Below are 17,400 nucleotides of genomic sequence, written 5' to 3' on the forward strand. Positions count from 1 at the left end.
AAGAAAGTGCATAATGACAGCTGGATTGTATTGAATGGTACGGTTCAGTGAATTTACATTTTAAAAGTCATAATCTTAAATATGTGATTACTTTTCCTTTTCTGTACAAACTTCTGTAATCTTTGGAGTTAATAATTTTTTTAGTGTAATTTTTTAAGTGCACTGAGTTCTCTGCCACTTGTCTCTGTTCAATATGTTCAGACACATTGACCCATAAGGATTTTATTACTTTAATTTTCTTGAAGAAGTCTCTTTCAGAGCCATGCTAACTCCCCCACCTTGCTCCCCCTCCCCAAGCTTGTAGCTTCTTTTTCTTTTTCCTAGTGTTCTGAAATTTTACAGTGATGTACCTTGATTTAGGGTTTTTTTAATTAATAGTACCAGGCACTCCTGGGCCCTTTTAGTCTGGAAAGTCTCTCCTTTAGACCCTTTAAAGAAAATATACTGTCTTCTCCTGGGGTGGGGGAAGGTCAGTTGCCCAAATATGCAGATTAGGGAATATCTGGCAATTTGTTTCCTAAGTAGACTTCCAACCTGTCTTATTTTTAGCTTTTCCTTTACCCTCCTTTCCAAAGATGTATGGCTCTGCTAATTCCTGTGGTTTTTGGTGGGGAGAGGTAGGGAGAAGATACATCTGATGTGCATCGAGTTGCTCTCAGCTTTCTCTATTGTAACCTTAGATTTCAGCTTTCTCTCATCTGATAAGTCATTTACCTCTTGAATTTCTTTGTACCTTCCAGTATTCATCTCTCATTCCTTTTGTCCTTTAAAAATTATTCACCCTCCCTTTAAAATCTTTTTATATAAGTTTAGTGGGGTTTTAGGAGGGAATGAAGTTATAGTGTGTCTAACAATCAGCAGATGGCCTTGCTTTCCATTCATAGATAAAATGTCCGGTGACATCTGCCTCTGGGTAGCTTATCTACACCTTCCCCCTCTATTCCAAATCTAATTTTTTGACAAAGTAAACCTTATTGAGGTCAGATTTAATCATGTTCTGAGTCTCATCATCTCCTGTTGCTTTTAATCAGGAACTGTGGTATCTTTTATCCTGTATTTCTTATTAGATAGCATGGTGTTCGGGCCACAGTAAAAGTTATTGTATTTTTAGACTTTTCTTTGCACATTCCTTTTACTTCTTGCACAAAATTAGAGGATGTTGTCATTCATTGTACTGTTTGCTTACCTTGAGAATGTTTTGAAATGCACGAGGTGTATTTGTTGCTGTGTTGGGAGCATGCCATTGGCACATAATGAACAGAGATCAGAGATGCTAAAAACCCCTCGATAGGTGGAATAGTCCTGCGCAGTAAACACTTGTCCCACTCAGAATGCCAATAGTCAGTCTTGAAAAACATTGCTGGACGTTTTAAGGGAAACCTGGCTCTGCCTTGAGACTGGTACTTGCCCACAACCCTCTCAAATGGTGTCTGCTTTCATTCTTACCCCGCAAGCAGTGGGGCTAGAAGTATAGACATTTCTTCTTGGACCTCACTGCTGCTTTCTGACCACTGCCTTCCTCACTCCACCCCTCCCCCCCCCAACCCTGGAACAAACAAACAAACAAATCCCACCCCAGTTTGAATTTCATGCTGCCTGTCTTTGTTATAGAGGGAGCCCATCTCACTCAGATAAAAGTAATTTATGTTTCAAATTCTCATCTGTAACAATGTGCATGGTTAATAATCTGTATGATTGTATTATAAATAAAATAAGATTATTTCTCATTTAGTAAATATGCAGTATATATGCAACATGCCCTTTTCCATCCAATTTATGGATAAATTTAAATGTAGACTTATTTTTGGATAGTGAGTGTAGTTGTTACTGATTTCCCTTTTCACTATTAAAATACTTTTGAAGTGCCTTTTATTGCCTCAATAAGACAATAAACATTATAAAACATTAAATAGACATTAACGTTTTATAAGGGTTATTTATTTAAAATGCAAAGATAAGAAGTACATTAACAACATATCTGTTATCAAAATGGGATTAATTATAATTCTATGTAAGATGTATAACTGTCTAAATATTACATACTTAAAATCGAATTGTAATTTTTAATGGATTCTTATAAAAGTGTGTCTAGAATATTGAATACTTCATGTACTTATATATATGTGATATTTAATACGTTGTTTTCTTTACCTGTGTTTTGCATAAAGCAGTGACTTGCATTATTAAGCATTACCAATGTGTCATTTTGGTTTTTAGGTTGTGGAAAATGCCCTTAAAGTGAACCCAGTATTAAGCCCGCAAATGTTTCAACCAATTCTACCCTGTGTTTTCAGAGGTATTATAGAAGGGGAGGTAAGATTTTTCTTAAGCTTCTAAAGTTAGTATTGGATTCTAGGGTTCTATTTTAATTATTTTCCTTATTCATTGAAAAATTATTTCTTCTTCACATATGTAATCCATATAACTATGTACATAATACATATATATTACCTTGTATGACATATATTTAGTTAGAACTCAGGCAATATTGGTGTTCATTCTGAAGAAGCAGTGTAAAGAAGAATATTGTTATTTCATATCCCTGTTGATTGTTACTTTTTGTCAATGATTGTTTATATTTGTACCATAACACAGTTTTACATATGCTGTATTTTAATTGTACAGAGGTATCCTGTAGTGATGTCAACGTATCTCGGCGTTATGGGTCGAGTCCTGCTACAAAACACTAGTTTCTTTTCCTCACTACTTAATGAGATGGCACATAAATTTAATCAGGAGGTAAGAATCAATTTACTTAAATTGAAGGAGGTCTTTATTCAAATAAAGATTGGAAATAATTTTGTGAAATAATGAGTCTATAAAAGTCTTGTAGTATTTAAACTTTATTTATTTCCCTGAATCAAATTTTATTATGTTCAAGAATACGAAATGAAATAGTACATAGTTGAGTCATTCATAGAATTACTTTCAACAAACAGATGATTTTGAAATAAATATTTTTGTTATTTTAAATCTTTAATAAGTTGTATTGATACTTTAATTTGGGAGAAGGAGAAAGAAACCTGTGAATGGCAGTTGAAACTTAAATTTTGTTCTCTCTCAAAATAGGCAATTTTATTCTGCTTAGCCATAGGATAGAATTTTGATTTGTTATGGTTGCCGTTTTTGTTAACTCATACATAAAATGAAACAGGAATACTTTACATATAATCATGTACTACCTTTGTTTCATTTCCTTAATGAACTTGTTCTTAATGCCATGCAATGAGTTTCTGTCATCATTATTGTGGGAAATGACTTTTTCAGCAGAAGCTTATTAAAAATATACTGTAACTGAAACCAACTACCTGAGTAAGTATGGAATAGGTTATTAAGTGAGTTGGTTACTTGAGACTACATACATTATATTAAAATATGGTTTTTATGTCTTAAGTCATTAATCTGTTAAGATTTATAAAATGTAGAAGGTGGAATGTACTTGACTGATCTCTAGAATGGAGGGGCAGTTTGTGAAAGCTTTTGGTTTGTGGCTGAAGTAGGTATTACCATTTCCACTTTTAATGAAAATCAGAGTAAGGAAGTGTGAACTGTAGAATGTGTATAGTTTTTCCAGAATTAGACTAATGTAATTAGAGAATCTAGACTTTATTTTGATGAATAGGCAGGACAGATTTTTCATTAGCTTCATTAAATTTAACTGTGATGGAATAATGTTAAAAGTTTAAAGAGTTTATTCACTTGAGTTCAGCAAAATCTGTTGAGTGGTTTTAATAATAACAATATATTTAACAATATAAATTTTATGTATTATTTTAATTCTTCACAACAACCCAATGGATAATAATATTTTTATTTCCATCTTACACCTGAGAAATCTGAGGCTTGGAGAGATTTAGTGACTTGGTCAAGTTTGCAAAGCTAGCAAATGATGGAATTGATATGCAGACCCCAGCAACCTCACTTCAGAGCTGATATCTCAGCGACCACATTCTACTGCCTCCTATACATCCTGCAATAGGCACTTCTCCACTAGACACTGAAGACACCTGGTTTGACAAGCCGATAGTATTCTTTTAAGGGAGAGAGTACTTACACAGGCAATTTTGTAATATTATTATAAATACTATGTTAGAGTTTTGTCCATCGTGCTGTGGGAAGAGAAAGAAAAGCTGTCTACTCTGTTAAATTTTTTTGTCCAATTTTTTTTCTTGTGATAAAATACACATAGCATAAAATTTACTATCTTATCTATTTTTAAGTGTGCAGGTCAGTGGTATTAAACATATTCACAGTGTACAATCATCACCACCATGCTTCTCCATAACTCTTTCAGACTTGTAAAACTTGAACCTCTATATCCATTAAAGAATAACTCCCCATTACCCTCTCCCTGTAGCTGCTGGAAACACCATTTTACTTTCTATGTCTGTGATTTTGACTACTCTAAGGTACCTCATATAAGTGGAATCATACTGTATTTGTCTTTTTGTGACTAACATATCACTTAGCATAATATCCTGAAAGTTCATCATGTTGTAGGATATGTCAGAATTTCCTTCCTTTTTAAGGCTGAATAATATTCCATGGTATATATTTATCACACTCTACTTATCCATTCATCAGTCAGTGTACACTTGAGTTGCTTCCACATTTTAGCTACAGTGAATAAAGCTGCTATGAACATGGGTACTCAGATATCTATTTGTGACCTGCTTTCAGTTCTTTTGGGTATATATCCAGAAGTGGAATTGCTGGGTCATGTTGTAATTCTATTTTTAAGTTTTTAAGGAACCACCATACTATTTTCCACATAGCTCCACCATTTTAAATTCCCATCCACAGTGCACAAGGGTTCCAGTTTCTCCATATCCTTTCCAACACTTGTTTTTGTTTTTGATAGTGTCCACTTTAATGGGTATGAAGTCGTATTGTAATTTTGATTTGCATTTCCCTAATGATTAGTGGTGTTGAGCATGTTTTCATGTGTTCGTTAGCCATTTGTGTATCTTATTTGGAGAAATGTCTAAGTCTTTTGCCCTTTTTTTTTTTTTTTTTTTTGCGGTACACAGGCCTCTCACTGTTGTGGCCTCTCCCTTTGTGGAGCACAGGCTCCGGACGCGCAGGTTCAGCGGCCATGGCTCATGGGCCCAGCCGCTCTGCGGCATGTGGGATCCTCCCGGAGCGGGACACGAACCCCTGTCCCCCGCATCAGCAGGTGGACTCTCAACCACTGCGCCACCAGGGAAGCCCTTTTGCCCATTTTTGAATCCGTTTTTCTGTTGTTGAGTTTTAGGGTTAATTATGTATTCTGTATGTTAATCTCTTATGAGATATATGATTTATAAATATTTTCACCAGTTTTGTGGGTTGCCGTTTTACTATGTTGATAGTATCTTTTGATGCACAAAATTTTTTAATTTTCAAGAAGTTCAATATATCTTAGTTTTTTCCTTTTATTGCTTATGCCTTTGGTGCCATATCCAAGAAATCACTGCCAAATTCAGTGTAGTGAAACTTTTGTACTTTTTTTTGTTTACGAGTTTTATAGTTTAGGTCTTACCTTTAGTTCTTTGACCTCCCCTTTTTTTTTTCCAATTGAAGTATAGTTGGTGTACAATATTATATTAGGTTCAGGTGTACAGCATAGTGATTCATTATTTTTTTACAGATTATACTCCACTAAATGTTATTATAAGATAATGGCTATAATGCCCTGTGCTATACAGTGTGTCCTTGTTATTTATCTCTGACCCATTTTAAGTTGAATTTTGTATATGGTATGAGATGAGGGTCCAGCTTCATTCTTTTGCATGTGGTTATTCAGTTTTTACAGTGCCATTTGTTGAAAAGAGTGTCCTTTCCCCATTGAATGATCTTGGCACTCTTGTCAAAAGTCATTTGACCATATATGCAAGGGTTTATTTCTGGGCTCCGTATTCTGTTCCATGTCTATATGTCTATCTTTGTATGATTATCACATAATTTTGATTACTAAAGCTTTGTAAGGCATGTTGAAATCCAAAAGTGTGAATGCTCTGGCTTTTTTTCATATTTTGGGGGATGGTTTTGTCTATTCAGGGTCCCTTGAGATTCTATATGAATTTTAGGATGGGTTTTTCTATTTCTGCAAAAAGTGTCATTGGGATTTCGACAGAGCTTGCATTGAAACTGTAGATTGCTTTGAGTAGTATTGACATCTTAATATTAAGTCTTGCAGTCCATGAACATGGGATGTATTTCCATTTATTTATGTCTTAATAAGGAGTGTTTTATATTTTTCATTATACAAGTCTTTCACCTCCTTGGTTAAATTAATTCCTAAGCATTTTATTCTTTTTGATGATAGTAAAATAGAATTGTTTTTGTAATTTCTTTTTTAGATTGTTCATTGCTCATGTATAGAAATGCAACTGATTTTTGTTGACTTTGTAGTCTGCTGCTTTGCTGAGTTCATATTTTCTAACAGTTTTTTTGGAGGAATCTTTGGGATTTTCTACATAAAAGAACATATGATCTGGAAACATAATTTTGTTTCTTCCTTACCAGTTTTGATGCATTTTATTTCTTTTGCTTGCCTAATTGTTCTGGCTAGAACTTCCAGTACTGTGTTAAATAGAAGTGGTGAAATTTGGCATCCTTATTTTGTTCCTGGTATTAAAGGATGAGATCTTCTCAGTCTTTTGTCATTCAGTCTGATGTTCATCATGGGTTTTCATATATGGCATTTATTATGTTGAGATATTTTCTCCCTATTCCTAATTTATTCACTGTTTTTATCATGAAAGGGTATTGAATTTTGTTACATGCTTTTTCTATATCTATCAAGGTGATCATGGGGTTTTTATCCTTTATTCTGTTAATGTGGGGTGTTATCTTGATTGATTTTCATATGTTGAATCATCCTTCCATTCCTGGAATAAATCTCATTTGGTTATGGTGTATCATCTTTTTAATATGTTGCTGAATTCTGTTTACTAGTACTTTGTTGAAGATTTTTGTATTAGTGTTCGTAAGAGACACTGATCTGTAGCTTTTCTTTTTTGTATTATCTTTGTTGGGCTTTATTACCAGGATAATGCTGGCTTCATAGAATGAGTTAGGATGTGTTCCCTCCTCTTTGATTTTTAAAATTGAAATTTTAAAAATATTGTAATAAGTCCCTGCTAACTAGAAAATAGTATAATAATAACCTTGATAAATGCTGTAAATAATTAATAGTACAAATTTTACTATGAAGCAGTTTATCATTTTTTTTTCTTTTGATGTGGACCATTTTTAAAGTCTTTATTGAATTTGTTAAAATACTGCCTCTGTTTTATGTTTTGGTTTTTTGGCTGCGAGGCATGTGGGATCTTAACTTCCCGACCAGGGATGAACCCACACCCCCTGCATTGGAAGGCGAAGTCTTAACCACTGGACCACCAGGGAAGTCCCTATCATTTCTGTTTTGTAAATAAATCTTTTGAATGTGCAGGAGTACAATGAAGAAATTATGTTAACAATAAATTGCAGTGTAGAACGTCTTCTGATATGTTGAAGAATTTAGAACGATCTGGAACCTCTTGAAACTTTAGGACTCGGTGCCAAGTAAAAGTAATCTTTATTTCTGGAATGAAAAATATTTTTATTATTTCAGCAAAATATAGTGATTTGTTATTGCTTAATGATATAAACTTTGTATGCAAAGGTGCTTAAGAATTGTATCATTAGAAGTTGAAGGTTCTAAATACATTTCATCAGAATGTCAGTCATGTTCTATTAATGTTTCTGGCAAAGTAAAGAATTTTTGCAGCAGTCAGTGAGGAAAAAAATTAAGGAAACATCATGAATTTATGTTAGATAATAAAGTGATTGAGATAATAAAGTTTTTCCACTGTCAGAGTGAACAAAAACATTTGGAAAAGTACCATCAGCATTTAAAAAATTCTGTCAACTATGCAGTTTTAATACAGTATCTTAAGACATGAAATATTTAATAGAAATTTCAAAAAATTAATATTTATGGGACTATCATTATATTCTAAATTTGTTTTTCACCTGCTAGCTAACATGTATTTACTGAAATGAGAAAACGGCTTTTTGAAATATTTATATAGATTACTTAAAATGAGAAATTCATGACTTTGAAGATATTTAATGATGTTTATTGAACTCATATAGCTAGGTGAAACAATATTTGAAATAATAAATATGGTGTTTAAGAAAAATATTTCAGTAAGAAATATTTAACTGAAAACCTCATTGCCAGTGTCTCTCTAGGGAGAAGTTGTATATAGTTTCAGTCAAAACTAAAAAAACATTTTCCACATATTTGGTTCTAAGTCACTAAATTTAATCATATGCAATGAGGGATGTAAATCAAACAAATCAGAAAGCTTTTCTTAATAAATTTCATGTTTACTATCATACTGATTAAGCATCAGAGAAACATAAATAATATACCTGCAAATCAGGAATTGAATTATGAAATTGGAAGAATATTAACCCTGCAGTTTTACTTTTTCTTTTCATTTCTCCCTCATATGTACTAATGCTATTAAGCAAATGTTGATAGTTTTCTTGCAATATATGAAAGCTGAGATGTTCAAAACTACTCTTTGATGTAGTCAAATCCTAAACATGTGTCAACATTTCCACAAATAGTTTTGGGCACATCACCAGATCATTTCTTCAAAGAAGTACTTGACACAAAAAAATTAACTCAGAATGAATCATTGATCAAAAAAACTAAAACTATAAAAGCTTCCAGAAGAAAACATAGGAAAAAGATATCAATTTATTTTATACACGTGCACATGAAACAGTAATTTCTAAATCATTTGCTGATATTTAAAAATTGTAAATATGATTCTTTATTTGATGCTGCTCACACTAGCTGAATAATACTCTAGTTTGAGTCAAGATTTTACATAAAAAAATGACATCAAATATTTTCAACAATTTCCTCCCTAAGTATTAGTCACTAGCCAACCTGTAGTCTCAAAAAGTAGTAATTTGTCTTAAAGTTTCTAGTCATGAATCACCTCTCATCTTATATTAAACTAAATGCAGTTCTATTCAGCGCTTTTCTAGCTCTTCTAAATGCTGTTTGGGATATTTAGAGATATTTAGACTTCATCCAAAAGTCATATTTGTTTATCCAAAAGTCATGTTAATTGGTTTAATTTTATTTCATTTTCAGTGAGCTGAGCTTTACAACTATCATTAGCCAAGTTTAGGATACAGTAAATGAAAGAACCTAAAGATTCAATATATTTTTCATCTGTCATCAAAAAGGGGGGCGGTCACATAATTACACAATTTTTCTTATAATTAATACTTCGTTTTGGTTGAATGATAGTTCACATTTCTTAATTTTCATAATATCTTTCACTTTCATAATTTTTTCTTTTATATGGTCAATTACAAAAAAGTGATTTAACGTATCTATCACAGATCTCTCAGCTTTAATATCCAAAATATTTGCAGTAGAATGAGCAGAATTCTAACAGATTTGATATATCAATACTTCCATTCATTATGATACTGGGAGCCCTACCAGTGCAACAAGGCAATAAGAAGACAAATAAAAGCATACAGATAGGAAAGGAATAAGTAAAACTGACTCACTTTGCAAACAACATGATTGTATATTACAGTCTCCAGTAAAACTACTGCTAAATTTACTAAGGTCATGGGTTACTTGGTCAATATGTAAAAAACAATTTTATTTCTCTTCACTACCAGTGAACAACTGGAAACTGAAATTCTCAAAACACGATTTACAATAACATTCAAACCTAGAAATATTTAGGATACAGTTAACAAAATGTGTGTAAGACAGGTACAGTAAAAACTACTAAACATTGCTGAGAACATTAAAAAACATCTCAGTAAATGTATATGTATGCTCATGGATTAGATGATTCGTTATTGCTAAGATAAAAATTTTCCCTAAAAAAATTTTTTTTTTTGGTAGAAATTGGCAGGCTAATTCTAAAATTTATATGGAAATGTAATGGACCTAGAATAGCCAAACCTACTTTAAACAAGAACAAAGTTGAAGAATATATAATACTATCTGATTTCAAGACCTATTATAAACTTATATATACTAACCAAGAAAGTGGGATAGCATGAAAATAAACATTTAGGTCAATGAAACAGAAGTGAGTTGGAAAATAGGTGCACACATTAATGGTCGGTTTATTTTTGACAAATGTACCAAGGAAATTTAATGCAAAAAAGACAAGTCTTTTATTTATTTATTTATTTTATTTTATTTATTTTTTTGGCTGCGTCGGGTGTTAGTTGCGGCACGCGGGGTCTTCCTTGAGGCCACTTGCAAGATCTTTCATTGTGGCGCGGGCTTCTCTCTAGTTGTGGCATGTGGGTTTTCTTTCTCTAGTTGTGGCGCGTGGGCTCTGTAGTTGCAGCACGCAGGCTCTCGTTGAGGTGTGCAAGCTCAGTAGTTGTGGCACGCAAGCTCAGTTGTTGTGGCGCGTGGGCTTAGTTGCCTCATGGCATGTGGGATCTTAGTTCCCTGACCAGGGATCGAACCCGAGTCCCCTGCATTGGAAGGCAGATTCTTTACTACTGGACCACCAGGAAAGTCCAGAAAAAGACAAGTCTTTTAGATGAATCAAGGTAGATTGACCTATAACATGCAAACATATATGTGTATACATATGTATTTATTTATGTGTATATGTGTGTAACTATATACGTGTTTTATATTTGTATAACATAAACCTCATTGGAGGGCACAGTAACTTTTTGGTTTTAGGTGACACACTCATTCACACATTCCTTGAAATTCTTCCCTTCTTTAGGTTCCAGGACACTGTAAGTTAATTTCCCATTGATGTCCTTCTTGGTCTCATGGGTTTCACTTCCTAGTAAACCATAAGCATTTTCTAAGACTTAGTCACTGACTCTGCTTATCTGCAGCCACAGTCACTCCTTTAAGGGAGGCCAACTCTGACCTTTTCCTTACAATCCAGTCCCAGTATCTTTACGTCAAGGTCTTCTGTCTTCTTTGAGCACTCAGTGTCCTCTGACATTTCTTCTTTTGTGTGTCCATTATGCTTAATCTGTATTTCTCTCTCATTTATTCAAAAGTTTTCTCATCTTTTATTGTAGAACAGCTCTCTCACCTCCATCCTTTTTTCCTGTCGCCTTAGTTTATTTAAGGGCCTGGGCCAGTTATCTCAAAGAACTTTGAGCCCTGTCCTGGTATCATTTAACTTATTCCTTCATCCCCTGTATTTTTGTAAGCCATGTTAAATCCATCTTCTTTTCACTTCCATTGCTGCTGCCATAGCCCAAGTGCTTTTCTCGTGACTGGAATATTACCATAACCTCTAATATTGGACTTCCTCCAGTCCCTCTTCTACAGGTCAGCTGAATGGTCTTGCAGATTGAATTACAGAATTGCTTACTTGTTTGTCTTCTCCATTTGACTGTGAACTCCACGGTCACAAAGCTAGGAGATGGTAGAGTTGGGGAGATGTACCATATTTTTCTTTTCATGGCTTCATCTGTATATAGGGGTACATACCTCAGTTGGTGATGAAAGTTCTGGAGGCTCAGAAGTCCAAGATCAGGGTGCCAGCGTGGTTGGATTCTGCCATTTCCTGAATTGTAACCTGCTGACCTTTCACTGAGTCCTCATGTGGTGGAAAGGCAGAAATTATTAAAATGGTTTGATAACGATTTGTGCTACATAGCTTGTTAGACAGTGTTAAAATATCAATTTGTATAAAAAATAAGAAAGATTATATTAAAAATTTTAAATTTATAGTTACTTTCTGATTTTTAAATATTTTCATTTTACTTCAAGTGATTGTTAGTAGCAGCATTATTTGAATCTGGAAATGAGTCACCTAGCATAGTATGTATTTGCATGAATGGAGAAGATCTGAAAATATAGCTTTACTTGTTATTAGACCTTAAAGGAAATTTGCCTGTGTGCTATCCTGTGCTTAACACCATCTTTCTACCCAAAATAATATGCTTTGCTAATCCAGGGCAGACTAACTTATGGATAGTTCTTTAGGTGCTGTGCATTTAAGAGTCATCATGTGATCAATCAACTATACTCCAATATAAAATCAAAATTAAATTTAAAAATAAATAAAAGTCATGTGGAAAATTTTCTGAAATGTCCTATGTTTCTCTATTATCGCAAATGTCTTAGGTTTACATTTAAAAAAATACACGAGAGTAGGCCACCACCTCCATTGTGTTAAACATCAAAATATACAGAAATAATGACCTGTGGCTGGTGCTGTTACTATTTCAACCCTTTGACAATATGAAGGATTGAAGAGAGATGTTATAGGTTCAGACTTATTTCTCTCACTGTATTTAGAGCACTGGCTTTTCATGGAACACTTCTTTTTTCACTTTTCAATGTGAAGAAGAAATGTTTTTCACGAAGAATTTGACCAAAAATTGTCAAGCCATCATGTTTGAGTCTAGAGACTACGGAAATGAAAGAGAATGAAATATTATTGTAGTTCAAATGGCTACTTTTGACTGTGAGCACAGTTTTAAAGAACATCAGAATCAAATAGGACTAGGAAAATGAGTTCCAGTAAATCCAGATAGCTTTGAAGCAAGCAAGGATTTTGCAGAAAGGTTTGTCTCTTCTAAACACTTGAAAACAGTTGTCAGATAGTAGAGAAAACCAAGTTAATTAAGAGTGATTTAATATCTTTAGGAAAGAAGTTGGGTTCATTGCAGAAGTCACCATTAGAACAGTTCCACCTCTAAGCATTTGCTAGTCAGAGTCTTTCAGAGTCATTTTTTATATTGAATGAAGAAAACTTTTTAGACTGATAACGTAATTTAGAATTTAGAGCCTTAGGGTATTGAAGAATGGTACTTTTGCTGTAGGGAAATTTGCTAGAAAATGACAGTATTTGTAGGCCCTTTTTCTCTTTAGGCTTCCTCTTTCTTCTGAGGGATAGCATCTATCTTGGTTTAAACAAGTGTTGTGGAATTCAGGATGGGAAAACAGGCTTTTGGGATGAGGGTGTTTCGCCATTCAGCGTCCTGATTTTTATTTAAGTCATCTGTTTAATTTGTTTCTCACCTTGCCTTCCCCCTGTTCTTGATGCCTTGAGTTGGAGCTTCTTGGATTTTATTTTTGCAGATACTGTATCTTTGGACTCCTTTAGGAGTGGAGAAAGCAATCTAGAAGGTTCTAAGTGTTCTTTATACAGATTTCCAGCTAGTTTTCCTGTTTTGAGCTCTGTGCCTCACCTCTGTCTTCTTTGTGGCCTGATGATTGCAAGGTTCTGAAAACCAAGTCTGTTTGCATTAGATTATTATTCCTCTGGCAGGCAGTTTGGTTCCAGGCTTTTCTGTTCGGCCAAGTCACTTACCACTCTTTCATTCACCTGCCATCTTCCAAAAACTTGTAGCCATCTTTACCCATGTAGTTTCTCCTCTTTTATAGACCCTGGGGGGTTATTTGTTTGCTTTTTATATTTCTTTACTCTCATTTTAGTGGGATTTCAGAGGGAGCCAGCAAATGCATATGTTCAAAGCTAAAATTGTTTTCACAATGTCAGTATGCTTCTAGGGTAAATAACTTTTTTATAAAGATGCAATAAGGTGTGTGCAGCTGCGTAATTGGAGTAATATTATCTGTTTATCTTTCTATAAAACTAAGACTGAACTCAACTATTCCTTAAGTATTTCCCTGTTTTCTAGAAACATTGTCATCTTACTCTTTCTGGCAATATCCCTTAATTTAGACTTTATAAATTTGGGGGGAGGAGTGAAACATTTTGTTAACTTCAGTTCTACAAGGTAAGAAGATGACTTTCTTCAGGACCTGCTACTTTGATTATAAGACTTTTTCTTTAATCAGTCCTAAGTGTTTGACTTGAAACAGCACACATCTTCCTAATACTAGAGAGATTGAAGGTACTTTTTTGTTTCCACACAATGAATGATGTTTCATGAAATTTTATGTAAAAGTGACATTTTATTGCTTGAATAGCAACTGGTATGAAGGTTAGACTAAGAAGATAACATTTGGAGAGAGAAATAAAAAAAGATCGCCATTTGCATAAACATATTATTCTGTTCCTACAAGGAATATAATTATATAAAATTACTTAATTCTTATAGACAACATTTATAACTCATATTCTTTAAAGTTGTAAAAATGATGGAACCAGTCAGAAATAAAATTCTGTCTTTCTATAGTAGATATTTATTTAATCATGGTATCTTCAGCATGATCCACCAGGGTAGATTTTAGCATACATTATCAAAGAGAAATCTCATCATCTTTTTATTATGCTGCTTAAGAAATACCTTGATTTTAGAAATTAGTTCTCTGAAATACTGCAGAATTCTTTTTTTGCTTTATGATTCACTATAAATGGTCATCAACATATGTTACAGTTGTCTTGTTTCTATGTTTTGTTATGTGCTGTTGTTAAATATTTTTATAATAGAGGAAATAAATGTAAGTTATAAGTAAATAAAATTAGACCATAGAGATACTTGTCTTTGCTGATTGCATCTTCATTTCAACCACATATATTACTATAGCTTTAGTTGTATATATTACATTTTAATAACTGGATATTTGCTTTTGTATGGTTATGCTTTATTTTTTAAATCTTGCTTACTAGATATTAATTGCAGTAAGTCTATAAAATATCTGAGCCATTTGCTTCCAAATTAAGTACAAATTGAAGACACATGGTATAAATCAGCAGTTACTGGACTGTATTGCTTCGTTGTGCCCTTAATATGTTAGTAATATTTTCACAATGCCTCTAGGCTAAAAGAAATATAAATAGCTAACTGTTCCTTTTATTAAGTAGTTAGATCCAAACAAATTAATTTGTATTCACGTCCTAATAACTTAGTATCTATTGAAAATTATACACAAAAATCTAAAGAATAATATCTTTGTTTCATTCTTAAATAAACACAATTACTGATTAATGGAATGTGTATGTCTATTGGGCAACACCCAAGTTCTTAAACCTTAGAATCATGTTGGATACTTCCACTTTCATCTTCTGTTCTACCTTGATTTTTTGGTAGTACTTTGCAAAGATATGAAGTCATCAAAAGGAGTGTAATGTTAAAACTGGGAACTATCTTGAACTAGTAGTTTTTGCAGTATCTGACGGATGTCGTTAGGTTTCTCTGAATAATTTTAAATATTTTGTGAGTTTACTGTGGCATCTTGGGATGCACACAGTTTGGGGAACTCAAGTATAAATAATTGCCTTAAACTAATAAGTGTTTCCTTGACTGTTTATTATTTTTCAGAATGTGTTGGAAAAAAAATGTGTTGAAACATTTTTTGGAAACAAATGTAGAAGCACAAAAGTAGGAAAGTATGGGAATTCAAGGTTGATCTTATATTACTAAAATCCATGAAATACAGATTTTGATATTAAATGCATTCTTTAAAAGGTGCAAGAAGTGTACAGGTGTTTATAAGCAAACCCTGGGACCCACTTTCAGTCTACATGATGAGTACACTTGGTCCTGTTTTACTTTATAGATTCTTACTGTATCAGTTAGGGGTTTTCAGAAAAATAGAACCAGTTCTGTGTATATGGAAAGAGAGAGAGAGAGATTGAGAGAATATACACATGTAGAGGCACACATACACAAGAAGGGAGGTGGGTTTTAAGGAATTGGCTCATATGATTGCAGGGACTAGCAATTTCTAATTTTGTAGGGCAGGCTGCAAATGAAAACTCAGGCAGGATTTCTATGTTACAGTTTTGAGGCAGGGTTTCTTCTTTCTAGGAAACCTTAGTTTTTGCTCTTGAGGCTTTCAACTGATTGAATGAAGCCTAACCCACATTATCTAGGGTAATCTCCTTTACTTAAAGTCAGCTCATTGTAAATGTTAATCTTATCTGCAAAATACTTTCATGGCAACATCTAGACTAGTATTTGACCAAACAACTGGACCCTTAGCCTAGATGAGTTGAATAAGTCTCTTTGGCTCTCAGAGTTAATTGGCTCTCAAGATTAATTAGAGTCGTTTTCTGGTTTTGCTCAAATTATTTTTTTCCAGCTCAAGGCTTGCCCCAAATTCTTATATTCCAATTCTCTGGTTTGCTGGAATTGAACTTTAGCCATTCCTTATGAGGTTTTAGCCTTTAACAGTACTTATCCACAAGTAAATAGCATTTCAAATATTTGAGATGCCTCCTGGTCTTTTTTCAGATGGACCAGCTTTTGGGAAATATGATTGAAATGTGGGTTGATCGCATGGACAATATTACCCAGCCTGAAAGAAGAAAACTTTCGGCTTTGGCTTTGCTTTCTCTTCTGCCATCTGATAATAGGTGAGGAAATGTTTTCTTAAAATTTGTTTTGTTAAAGCATCAAAATGTTAGCACTGTTTTGGCCATTGGTATTGCTGTATGTTGCTGGCAGTGCTGTTTTATGCATATGTATGCTAATTTTGTTAGTAGATAATGATGTGGCCAGTGTTGGTCTAGATCTAAAGAGATGTGCATGGAGTGGTGGGCACTGCTATTTAACTTGGTTATGTTCATTTTACCAATTTCATTTTTGTCTGAATTCCCAATTTTTAAAATAACCAGATTTTGTTAGACTTATTTTAGGTCCTCTTTTTATATGAATATATTAAATATATAATATTTCAATGTCAGTAGCACTTCATAAAATATATTATCCTCTTGGTAATTCAAAAGTTTGTTACATAATTTTGTTGTTATTTATTTTGGATTATCTCTAAAGAAGCTTACAAGTTATTGTTTTCTCCTTTCTTAGATGAAGTCATTATATTATACTTTACAGTAAAGCTTTGTTAAAATTCTCATTTCCAAAAGCAAATACAAAATGCTTTGATTTTGGACATTTTTCGAAGAGTATCTTGGTTTTGCTTTTTTTTTTTTTGCCTTTATCCCTGTTTTTGTTTGGCATTATATGCTTTTTTTGGGCTACTTTTAATTTTAAAGGCATAAAAGCAGGCCTTTTAAGACTTGATACTGTGTGAGAAGAATGATATATCTTTTTGTCTTAGGGAATTTTTAGAGCACATTTATCCTAGTGATAAATTAGTGAAATAAGTGCAGTTAGCTTTAGAAATTCTTCTTAAAAATTTATTATTTATTTCTGGTATGGTAACTTGGATTAAGAACACAGGTAATTGTTTAGTCCTAACACCATAACAATAGATAATAATTTTTGAGCACTTACTGTTAGCCAAAAACCGGGTTTGCCTCTTGGTGGGTGTGGAGCCAAAAGGTAGAACCAAGTCAAAGACTGGGAGAAGGAAGGATTTATTACTTGCAACAAGTAAGAAGAGCACTGGGGATCTTTCCCAATGGGGTGTTTCCATGAACAGCAAAATTTGGGAAGTTTTAAGCTAAGAGTACATGCATATTTGTGAAGGTGCTTGGGTGTTTGACAGAGTCCAAGCTTTGGTTGATT

The 17,400-nt window shown here is 33.4% G+C and overlaps 1 protein-coding gene across 4 annotated transcripts in view; it reads left to right on the forward strand.

Annotated features, from left to right (window-relative positions):
- Positions 1-17,400, forward strand: part of IPO11 (importin 11) — a 434,194-nt gene that overhangs the window by 126,352 nt on the left and 290,442 nt on the right. For all 4 annotated transcript variants that reach the window (XR_013827515.1, XR_013827516.1, XM_079916153.1 and 1 more), the window contains exons 25-27: positions 2,218-2,313; positions 2,626-2,739; positions 16,165-16,286. Coding sequence is in view for 2 of the 4 variants with exons in the window: in XM_079916153.1 (XP_079772279.1) it covers positions 2,218-2,313; positions 2,626-2,739; positions 16,165-16,286 (332 nt within the window). In the remaining 2 variants the exon portion in view is untranslated. The remainder of the gene's footprint in view (positions 1-2,217; positions 2,314-2,625; positions 2,740-16,164; positions 16,287-17,400) is intronic.

The sequence above is a fragment of the Stenella coeruleoalba genome (assembly GCF_951394435.1).
Source record: "Stenella coeruleoalba genome assembly, chromosome: 3".
Lineage (NCBI taxonomy): Eukaryota > Metazoa > Chordata > Mammalia > Artiodactyla > Delphinidae > Stenella > Stenella coeruleoalba.